General features: G+C 41.4%; 1 protein-coding gene across 2 annotated transcripts in view; it reads left to right on the top strand.

Moving 5' to 3' along the window:
- LOC118368432 (serine/threonine-protein kinase D3-like) overlaps positions 1-7,162 on the top strand; it is an 83,359-nt gene extending 76,197 nt beyond the window's left edge. For both annotated transcript variants that reach the window (XM_035752510.2, XM_052496928.1), the window contains 4 exons: positions 43-141; positions 233-500; positions 941-1,026; positions 1,214-7,162. In XM_035752510.2, the coding sequence (XP_035608403.1) occupies positions 43-141; positions 233-500; positions 941-1,026; positions 1,214-1,387 (627 nt within the window). In that variant the 3' untranslated portion in view covers positions 1,388-7,162. The remainder of the gene's footprint in view (positions 1-42; positions 142-232; positions 501-940; positions 1,027-1,213) is intronic.
- The last annotated feature ends 5,038 nt before the right edge of the window (positions 7,163-12,200 follow it).

Genomic DNA, 12,200 nt, shown 5'->3' with positions numbered 1-12,200 from the left:
TGTGGTCTGATCCCATGAGGGTTGGGGTATTTTCTGTAACAGATCCTGGTGGCTTTGAGACATCTGCATTTCAAGAACATCGTCCACTGTGATTTGAAGCCCGAGAACGTGCTGCTGGCCTCAGCAGAACCCTTCCCACAGGTAACCAACATGCAACATCTCACCTGTCAGACAAGTTTGCTTGTATGTGTATGGGGGAGACAATGTAGCATTGTGTTGTGTGTCCCGGCAGGTTAAACTGTGTGACTTTGGCTTTGCCCGTATCATCGGTGAGAAGTCGTTCAGGCGTTCGGTGGTGGGTACCCCGGCCTACCTGGCCCCAGAGGTGCTGCGTAGTAAGGGCTACAACCGCTCCCTGGACATGTGGTCTGTGGGGGTCATCGTTTACGTCAGCCTCAGCGGGACATTCCCCTTCAACGAGGACGAGGACATTAACGACCAGATCCAGAACGCTGCCTTCATGTACCCACCCCAGCCATGGAAGGAGATCTCTGCAGACGGTAGGAAGAAAGACCTGCTTGAATAATATTGAAATGCATGAATGCTAAGGAAGACAGTTGAGGACAAACATCTCTGTAAAGCGTGCAGCGCAACTAATGAGTCCAGTCATACAGCTAAAGAAGTAGACCAATGGTGTGATACGACAAGCAGTCATTTGAAGCAACTGGAAGTTATTTTGTCTTAGTTATCACTTGTATACCAGGTTGCACTATGGTTTTTCATATACACTAGTGTAGGTGTATGTGGGGGATATTTATTTGGGGCACCTCGGGAGAGTTGTCAGTGATTCATGTAAACCACACACAACAGAAAAGTCAAAGAACCGCAGGGTCTGAAAACCACGCTGGTAGATCCAGACGTGTGGGTAGAGAGACAGCACAGATGTTTAATGTCTACCTCTCACTTTGAGACTAACATTACATCTCTATTCCTCTCACAGCTACAGATCTCATTAACAACCTCCTACAAGTGAAGATGAGGAAGCGGTACAGTGTGGACAAGTCCCTCAGCCATCCTTGGCTACAGGTATTATAATAGCTTAATTATACTGTAAGCCGTGCACAGGCACATCTTACAAAACATTCACACACATTTCATGATGTGACCTAGAACAAGGCAGACATTGTATTGGATCCCTGCTGTAACTCCTGCTTCCCTTGCCCCCTCCCTCTCCCTCACTCCCTCTCCCCCTCTCTCTTTCTCTCTCTCTCAGGACTACCAGACGTGGCTGGACCTCAGGGAGTTTGAGACACGGCGTGGTGAGCGTTACATCACCCACGAGAGTGACGATGTGCGCTGGGAGGAGCATGCAGACGAGCATAGCCTGGTCCACCCTAAACACTTCATTATGGCGCCCAACCTGGACGATATGGAGGAGGGGCCCTAGTGGCCAGGAGGCCAGGTTACAGGTGTGGCCAAGAGGAAAACATCAGTAACCTCTGCAGGTTGTTGACCTTTGGAAGCATTCCCTCTAAAACTGATTGGGAAAGGGTCAGACACCCCTGTGCAGGGACTGTGTGACAGGGGATTCTGACCCAAGACTCTGTGGTTAGACATACTGCCACAGGGAGCAGACAGGTGGCTCTGGGGTGGCCCCTGTTTCTTTAGGACACCGCAGTGGAACCAAAAACTTTGGGAGAAAGACATTTATTTTTTTTATTTTTTTTTCTTATCTTGTAGAATCATTCCAGCTCAACTTCATTGGTCCTTTTGGGAAATGCATCATTATTATAAACCAAAGGACAATTAAAGTTGAAGGGATATAATTTCCTTAACATTAGGAGTGAGTAATGGTATGCCATTCTACCTGTGAAGGGCTTACAGATTAGTGAGCTTAAAGGGCACTTATCACAAGGGATTTGTATCCACAGAAAGATTGGAATGCGTAGGTATTTGCAAACACAACTTTGTGCTTATTCCAAGACAGTTTTGAAACCATGTCCTTTGACAGTATGAAACTGGAGCTATCATTTGCATGTAGATGTTGTACTTTACTAATGGGAGGTAGATTTTTGCACTATGCTACCATCAAGTCCAACCATTTGAAAAGTTAAAGCTGCTACATCAGGTTCCCTAGAGAGAATGACAGAATGACAGAAAGTGTTGACTACAACATAACTTAAAGTTTGTGCTAAGAGCTTGATACAGTAATGCCTAGGTGAGTAGCATAGAGATTGTGAAAATGGCTACAATGCAAAGCCTTTAGTAGAGCACCTGTCATAAACAGTGAGCAAGTAAATCAAAAGGCGCAGGGACCAAAGACTGAATCCAGCTAATTGATATTATTCATCTTCAATTTCCCTGTCTTCTCATGACCAATAACTCATCTGTTTTTCGAATGGCTGTCTTATCATTGTGGTTCACTCTACTTCGTTGTCTAGAAAGTGGCTTGACTATTGTACATTCCAAGCAGGGTTCGAGCCAAACCTGGTGATGGGGCCACTACCCCTCAAGGTATTACAGTAGCTATCTACAGTTGAAGTCGGAAGTTTACATACACTGAGGTTGGAGTCATTAAAACTTGTTTTTCAACCACTCCACAAATTTCTTGTTAATTAACAAACTATAGTTTTGGCAAGTCAGTTAGGACACCTACTTTGTGCATGATACAAGTAATTTTTACAGCAATTGTTTACAGACAGATTATTTCACTTATAATTCACTGTATCACAATTCCAGTGGGTCAGAAGTTTACATACACTTAGTTGACTGTGCCTTTAAACAGCTTGGAAAATTATGTCATGGCTTTAGAAGCTTCTGATAGACTAATTGACATAATTTGTGTCAATTGGAGGTGTACCTGTGGGTGTATTTCAAGGCCTACCTTCAAACTCAGTGCCTCTTTGCTTGACATCATGTTGAAAATCAAAAGAAATCAGCAAAGACCTCAGAAAATAAAATTGTAGACTTCCACAAGTCTGGTTCATTCTTGGGAGCAATTTACAAATGCCTGAAGGTACCACATTCATCTGTACAAACAATAGTACGCAAGTATAAACACCATGGGACCACGCAGCTGTCACACCGCTCCTAGAGATGAACGTACTTTGGTGCGAAAATTACAAATCAGTCCCAGAACAACAGCAAAGGACCGTGTGAAGATGCTGGAGGGAACAGGTACAATAGTATCTATATCCACAGTAAAACGAGTCCTATATCGACATAACCTTAAAGGCCGCTCAGCAAGGAAGAAGCCACTGCTCCAAAACCTCCATAAAAAAGCCAGACTATGGTTTGCAACTGCACATGGGGACAAAGATTGTACTTTTTGGAGAAATGTACTCTAGTCTGATGAAACAAAACTGTTTGGCCATAATGACCATCGTTATGTTTGGAGGAAAAAGGGGGAGGCTTGCAAGCTGAAGAACACCATCCCAACCGTGAAGCACAGGGGTGGCAGCATCATGTTGTGGGGGTGCTTTGCTGCAGGAGGGACTGGTGCACTTCACAAAATAGATGGCATCATGAGGAGGAAAATGTGGATGTGGATATATTGAAGCAATAGCTCAAGACATCAGTCAGGAAGTTAAAGCTTGGTCGTAAATGGGTCTTCCAAATGGACAATGACCACAAGCATACTTCCAAAGTTGTGGCAAAATGGCTTAACTTCTTATGGATAGGGGGCAGCATTTTCACGTTTGGTTGAAAAGCGTGCCCAGAGTAAACTACCTCCTACTCAGTCCCAGATGCTAATATATGCATATCATTAGTAGTATTGGATAGAAAACACTCTGAAGTTTCTAAAACTGTTTGAATTATGTATGTGAGTATAACAGAACTCATATGGCAGGCAAAAACCTGTGAAAAATCCAACCAGGAAAAATCCTGAGGTTTGTAGGTTTTCAACTCAGCCCCTATTGAATATACAGTGGGATATGGGTCATCTTGCACTTCCTAAGGCTACCACTAGATGTGGCTTCCACTGAATGTTGTTTCAGGCGTCTACTGTGAAGAGGGGCTGAATGAGAGGGGAATGAGTCAGAGGTCTGCCAGAAGCCTCGGTCTTGTGACGAACGGTCATGAGAAAGTTACCTCTCTTTCCATTGCTTTTCTACAGACAAATTAATTCTCCGGTTGGGACATTTATTGAACATTTATGATAAAAACATCCTAAAGATTGATTCAATACATCGTTTGATTTGTTTCTACGACCAGTAATATAACTTTTTGGAATTTTCTTCCGACATTTCCGCTGGATTTGTTTACTAAACGCCCTAACAAAAGGAGAAATTTGTACATAAATGATGGACTTTATGGAACAAATCAAACATGTATTGTGGAACTGGGATTCCTGCGAGTGCATTCTGATGAAGATCATCAAAGGTAAGTGAATATTTATAATGCTATTTCTGACTTATGTTGACTCCAACATGGCGGATATATTCTTGGGTTGTGTATGTCATCTGAGCACCGTACTCAGATTATTGCATGGTTTGCTTTTTCCGTAAAGTTTTTTAAAAATCTGACACAGCGGTTGCATTAAGGAGAAGTATATCTTTAAATCTGTGAATAACACTTGTATCTTTTATTTATGTTTATTATGAGCATTTCTGTGATTTGATGTGTCTCTGTGCAAATTCACGGGATGTTTTGTAGGCAAAGCCAAATGTAAACTGAGGTTTTTGGATATAAATATGAACTTGATCGAACAAAACATACATCTATTGTGTAACATGTTGTCCCGGGAGTGTCATCTGATGAAGAATATCAAAGGTTAGTGATTCACTTTATCAATATTTCTGCTTTTTGTGACTCCTCTCTTTGCTTGGAAAATCACTGTATGCTTTCTGTGACTAGTTGCTGACCTAACATAATGATATGTTCTGTTTTCGCCGAAGAGTTATTTTTAAATCGGACACTGTGGTTGGATTAACAAGAATTGTATCATTAAAATGGTGCCTAATACTTGTATGTTTGAGAAAATTGAATTATGAGATTTCTGTTGACGGAATTTGTCGCCCTGCAATTTCATTGGCTGTTGGCGAGCGGAACCCCAGTCCTAGACAGGTTAAGGACAACAAAGTCAAGGTATTGGAGTGGCCATCACAAAGCCCTGACCTCAATCCCATCGAAAACTTGTGTGCAGAACTGAAAAAGTGTGTGCGAGCAATGGGGCCTACAAACCTGACTCGGTTACACCAGCTCTGTCAGGAGGAATGGGTCAAAATTCACCCAACTTATTGTGGGAAGCTTGAGGAAGGCTACCCAAAACGTTTTACCCTCGTTAAACAATTTAAAGGCAATGCTACCAAATAATAATTGAGTGTGTGTAAACTTCTGACCCACTGGGAATGTGATGAAATAAATAAAAGCTGAAATAAATAATTCTCTCTACTCTCTACTAATTCTCTCTGACATTTCACATTCTTAAAATAAAATGGTGATCCTAACTGACCTAAGACAGGGATTTTTTTACTTGTATTAAATGTCAGGAATTGTGAAAAACTGAGTTTAAATGTATTTGGCTACGGTGTATGTAAACTTCCGACTTCAACTGTATGTGAAAGAGGCTTGGTTATACCAACAACAATGATCTCAATACAGGAGCTCATCATGGGACCAAGCCTTCATTACAAGGGCTCCATATTGGCATGATGAACACTTATACCAAGCATGGGTTCAAGGTATACACCATTGCCCTATTTTTTTCATTTGAATTAGTGAAGCAAATTGAGAGACGAGAAACACATTTTACTCTTTGGTGAGTGTCTGACAGTGTATGGAAAGAATAGCCTATACAAAACATATTTGTACTGTGTTTTTCTACCAAATGTTCAAGATTGTTTCATTTCTTTACTTTAGTTTATTTTGAATATCACAGTTAAAACACCCTTACTTCTGAAATATTTAAAGTGCACTGGGCTATTCGTGTCTCTAACATTCCTGTACTGCTTTTAAGTACTGTATGTGTCCTCCAAGGTTACCAAAAGATGTTACACCTAACATTCGGTTATGATGACCATTAACTACATTTCAATGCCTGTGTCCATTTCAAACAGTCCCTAGACAAACATGTAGCCTAAAGCCTATGGTGTTGGAATGGATTCAGGCCCTAACAGCGTTATTTTGGGAGAATGTAGGTGGATCTTTTCCCCATTCTCCTGTTCCTGTCCGTGTTGCCGCTGGATTGGCAGGTGTCAGTGTTTTTGTATATTTTAGTACATACAAATTTAATTTAAAAAACTCTACTTCTTTTACATGCCTATTGAGTCTCAGTTTCTGTGTGTCATAAAACTAGATTTGTCTAACACTCAAATCCAAATTCTCAGTTTGACTTTACAGCATGATTTAATCGCTTTGACCTCAACTGCCATAAGCTATAGCAAACTTGTGCAAGCAGGGTCCAAATGTGCAGCCTTGCTAGCATCACACACCCAAGAAGACCCATCATCAACCTCACCTTCCAAAAGAGTGCATATCAGTTCCAGTTTAAAGGTGCAGCTCAGTTGCATTTTAAAGGTGTCGCTCAGTTTAAAGGTGCAGCTCAGTTCCATTTTAAAGGTGAAGCTCAGTTGCATTTTAAGTGCTGCTCAGTTTAAAGGTGCAGCTCAGTTCCATTTTAAAGGTGTAGCTCAGTTGCATTTTAAAGGTGTCGCTCAGTTTAAAGGTGCAGCTCAGTTCCATTTTAAAGGTGTAGCTCAGTTGCATTTTAAGTGCTGCTCAGTTTAAAGGTGCAACTCAGATCCATTTTAAAGGTGTAGCTCAGTTGCATTTTAAGTGCTGCTCAGTTTAAAGGTGCAGCTCAGTTCCATTTTAAAGGTGTCGCTCATTTTAAAGGTGTATCTCAGTTTAAAGGTGTAGTTGCATTTTAAGTGTCGCTCAGTTTAAAGGTGTAGCTCAGTTCCAGTTTAAAGCTGTCGCTTAGTTTAAAGATGTAGCTCAGTTGCATTTTAAAGGTGTCACTCAGTATAAAGGTGTAGCTCAGTTCCAGTTTAAAGGTGTCGCTCAGTTGCATTTTAAAGGTGTCACTCAGTTTAAAGGTGTAGCTCAGTTGCATTTTAAAGGTGTCGCTCAGTTGCATTTTAAAGGTGTCACTCAGTTTAAAGGTGTAGCTCAGTTGCATTTTAAAGGTGTCGCTCAGTTCCAGTTTAAAGGTGTAGCTCATGTTCATGTAGCTAGAGACTGATGGCTGATATGTAATTTGAATAAAGGTTTAACTCATTTTGTAAATCCATGCTTTACAGTAGGAGGATAGTTTATATAAATGTCTTTAAGAAATCAATTGTACCTGAACTGCTCATGTGTTTGACCAGTAAAGTGTTAACAAATTGCCAAGAGATGTAGTATACGCAGCTCAGAAAATGATGCTATTTTTGTTACATTATATTTCTCAACAAATATGTACTGTATATTGTACTATGGACACAGGAGGCTGCTGATAGGAGAACGGTTCATAATAATGGCCGGAACGGCGCAAATGGAATGGCATCAAACATGCTGAAAAATCTTCTTACAGATTCTAAGGAATCCACTCTGGCCAAATGGCCAGTGGGACAAAAGAAAAATAATTAGCATTACTGTTACTTCAGCCATATGCTATGTTAAAGGCCCAGTGTCGACAAAAACGTGATTTTCATATACATTGGGGCAAAAAAAGTATTTAGTCAGCCACCAATTGTGCAAGTTCTCCCACTTAAAAAGATGAGAGAGGCCTGTAATTTTCATCATAGGTACACTTCAACTATAACAGACAAAATTAGGAAAAAATTGTAGGATTTTTAATGAATTTATTTGCAAATTATGGTGGAAAATAAGTATTTGGTCACCTACAAACAAGCAAGATTTCTGGCTCTCACAGACCTGTAACTTCTTCTTTAAGAGGCTCCTCTGTCCTCCACTCGTTACGTATTAATGGCACCTGTTTGAACTTGTTATCAGTATAAAAGGCACCTGTCCACAACCTCAAACAGTCACACTCCAAACTCCACTATGGCCAAGACCAAAGAGCTGTCAAAGGACACCAGAAACAAAATTGTAGACCTGTACCAGACTGGGAAGACTGAATCTGAAACAGGTAAGCAGCTTGGTTTGAAGAAATCAACTGTGGGAGCAATTATTAGGAAATGGAAGACATACAAGACCACTGATAATCTCCCTCGATCTGGGGCTCCACGCAAGATCTCACCCCGTGGGGTCAAATTGATCACAAGAACGGTGAGCAAAAATCCCAGAACCACACGGGGGGACCTAGTGAATGACCTGCAGAGAGCTGGGACCAAAGTAACAAAGCCTACCATCAGTAACACACTACGCCAGGGACTCAAATCCTGCAGTGCCAGACGTGTCCCCCTGCTTAAGCCAGTACATGTCCAGGCTCGTCTGAAGTTTGCATTTGGATGATTTGGATGATCCAGAAGAAGATTGGGAGAATGACATATGGTCAGATGAAACCAAAATCTAACTTTTTGGTAAAAACTCAACTCGTCGTGTTTGGAGGACAAAGAATGCTGAGTTGCATCCAAAGAACAACATACCTACTGAGAAGCATGGGGGTGGAAACATCATGCTTTGGGGCTGTTTTTACGCAACGGGACCAGGACGACTGATCCGTGTAAAGGAAAGAATGAATGGGGCCATGTATCGTGAGAGGGCATTGAAGATGAAAGATGGCTGGGTCTTTCAGCATGACAATGATCCCAAACACACCGCCCGGGCAACGAAGGAGTGGCTTCGTAAGAAGCATTTCAAGGTCCTGGAGTGGCCTAGCCAGTCTCCAGATCTCAACCCCATAGAAAATATTTGGAGGGAGTTGAAAGTCTGTGTTGCCCAGCAACAGCCCCAAAACATCACTGCTCTAGAGGAGATCTGCATGGAGGAATGGGCCAAAATACCAGCAACAGTGTGTGAAAACCTTGTGAAGACTTACAGAAAACATTTGACCTCTATCATTGCCAACAAAGGGTATATAACAAAGTATTGAGATAAACGTTTGTTATTGACCAAATACTTATTTTCCACCATAATTTGCAAATACATTCATAAAAAAATCCTACAATGTGATTTTCCTTATTTTTTTTCCTCATTTTGTCTGACATAGTTGAAGTGTACCTATGATGAAAATTACAGGCCTCTCTCATCTTTTTAAGTGGGAGAATTTTAACAATTGGTGGCTGACTAAATACTTTTTTTCCCTCACTGTATACAGTACCAGTCGAGAGTTTGGACACACCTACTCATTCAAGGGGTTTTCTTTATTTTTACAATTTTCTACATTGTAGAATAATAGTGAAGACATAAACTATGAAATAACACATATTGAATCATGTAGTAACCAAAAAAAGTATTAAACAAATCTAAATATATTTTATATTCTTCAAAGTAGCCACCCTTTGCCTTGATGACAGCTTTGCATGCTCTTGGCATTCTCTCAACCAGCTTCATGAGGAATGGCTGCTTTTCCTTCACTCTGTGGTCGTTGAGCAGATAAAAGCGCAAGACTGTAGGTTTACCTGAGACACGGTCGGTAAAAGTGAATCTGTGACACTGATATATTAAAGCATACCCAAATGTAGAATGCACTTCAAGCCAATCAGAATCTAATATTTAACAATGCTGTAGTGTAATGCGTGATCAGATGATATGTCACAATCATTTGCGTCCCAAGTTACAGTAAACATGGGGTTAGAATAGTATACAGTAGAATAAAACAGAATATAATGCAGTAGAATAGAACAGAATGTGTGCGTGTGTGCGCTTGTGTGTGTGTGCGCACGTGTGTGTGTTTTCGTGTGTGCATGTGTGAGTGAGGGAGGGAGGACTTAACTTCTGCATTATAATGGCACCACATGTCAAATCCCATTTTCAGCATGGATGTAATTGTTGAACCACAAAGCATTTGTAGCAGCAGACTGTGTAGTGCCTACCACAGGGGAGTAAGGAGAGGAGGGGGAGAGGCAATAGGCACAATGTAGATCTTCTAAGAGTAGAGTCACTTTACCAGGAAGTTAAAATAGCCAGCCAGCCATAGTTTACCAAGTGCCTTGAGGTCTCAAATGTCTCTGAAGGCTCCAAAATGATCATTGGCAGAGTTTGCAATCACAACAGGCTCACTGTAACTCAATCATCTAATTGCTACTGGTGAGCCTCCCCCTCCTCTCAAGCTGACGAGCTCTTTGATAAAGCTCTTGACTATCAGCTCCACTGAAATCGCTTCAAGATGTGGGCAGCAACATGAGGCTCACTGACCCTGTTCACCCTGACACAACAATGCTAACAGATTTTATTAGACATTGGGAACCATGTACTACACAACTCTCCAAAGGTAGCCTAGAGGTACACATCAGCAGCGAAACCCATGGCTATACACTCTGAACTTTTTCCTATGGGGTCAAAACAGGAGAACTTATTTTATTTGACAGCTAAGAGAATACATTTTGATTGTATATCATTCTGGTGCATCACGTATAAACATGTACTTCTGGCCTCCCGGGTGGCGCAGTGGTCTAGCTCTGCTGTACCACCAGAGGCTCTGGGTTTGAGCCCAGGCTCTGTTGCAGCCGGTTGCGACCGGGAATCCCATGGGGTGACGCACAATTGGCCCAGTGTCGTCCGGGTTAGGGAGGGTTTGGCCGGCAGGGATATCCTTGTCTCATTGTGCACTAGCGACTCCTGTGGCACGCAGTCCAGGCCGCTAGGTGTACGGTGTTTCCTCCAACACATTGGTGCGGCTGGCTTCTGGGTTGGATATGGGCTGTGTTGAGAACCAGTGCGGTTTGGTTGGGTTGTGTTTCGGAGGACGCATGGCTCTCGACTTTCGCCTCTCCCGAGTCTGTATGGGAGTTGCAGCGATGAGACAAGACAGTAACTACTAACAATTGGGGAGGAAAAGGGGTAAAAGTAAAATATATATATTTTTAAACATTATGTTGTCTCCGAATCTAATTGAGCTAGGGAACATTCAGATAAGATTTATTTGACCTTCTGAACAGTATACAACATTAGAGTCAACTAAACACTAAGCTCCACAAAGAAACTATGTGTAATGCAAGATGCTTAGTCAGAGTGATGTTGGGGTTCCTCTTCTTGGTTTCTCTCATCAGCCACCACCCTCAGAAGAAGTTCTAATTGTTCTCATATTGCATGTGAATGGGTTCCGTTCCATCTGGGGGGACAAACAGAATGAACCTTTCTAGCGCAGGGGTTCCTCTAGCGGAACACCTCGACAACATTCTGCTGAAAAGGTAGCGCACAAAATTCAAATATTTTTTAGAAATATTTAACTTTCACACATTAACAAGTCCAATACAGCAAATTAAAGATAAACGTCTTGTTAATCTACCCATCGTGTCCGATTTCAAAAATGCTTTACAGCTAAAGCACAACATATGATTATGTTAGATCACCGCCAAGTCGAAAAAACATACAGCCATTTTTCCAGCCAAAGATAGGAGTCTTAATCACTGACCTTTGATGATCTTCATCAGATGACACTCATAGGACATCATGTTACACAATACATGTATGTTTTGTTCGATAATGTGCATATTTATATCCAAAGATCTCAGTTTACATTGGCGCGTTACGTGCAGTAATATTTTGACTCCAAAACATCCAGTGATTTTGCAGAAATACCAATAATAAACATTGATAAAAGACACTAGTGTTATTCACAGAATTAAAGATAGACTTCTCCTTAATGCAACCGCTGTGTCAGATTTTAAAAAAACTTTACGGAAAAAGCATAATCTGAGAACGGCGCTCAGAACCCAAAACCATTTGCCATTTTGGAATCAACAAAGGTAGAAACAACACCATAAACATTCACTTACCTTTGATGATCTTCATCAGAAGGCACTCCCAGGAATCCCAGTTTGACAGAAAATGACTGATTTGTTCCATAAAGTTCCATCATTTATGTCCAAATAGCCACTTGTTGTTAGCGTGTTCAGCCCAGTAATCCATCTTCATGAGGTGCGATCATTTCATCCAGACAAAAACTCGAAAAGTTCCGTTACAGTCCTTTAGAAAGATGTCAAACGATGTATGGAATCAATCGTTAGGATGTTTTTAACATAAAACATCAATAATGTTCCAACCGGAGAATTCCTTTGTCTTCAGAAAAAGCACTGGAACGCGGAGTAACTCTGTCGGGAGCACCCGTCATGAGTCCCGAGGCACTATGCCAGACCACTGACTCAAACAGGTCTCATGAGCCCCTCCTTTACAGTAGAATCCTCATTCAAGTTTCAAACGACGGTTGA

Source organism: Oncorhynchus keta, chromosome 35 (genome assembly GCF_023373465.1).
Source record: "Oncorhynchus keta strain PuntledgeMale-10-30-2019 chromosome 35, Oket_V2, whole genome shotgun sequence".
Classification (NCBI taxonomy): domain Eukaryota; kingdom Metazoa; phylum Chordata; class Actinopteri; order Salmoniformes; family Salmonidae; genus Oncorhynchus; species Oncorhynchus keta.
Note: the sequence above shows the minus strand (reverse complement) of the source record. Positions and strands in the feature narration are given on the sequence as shown.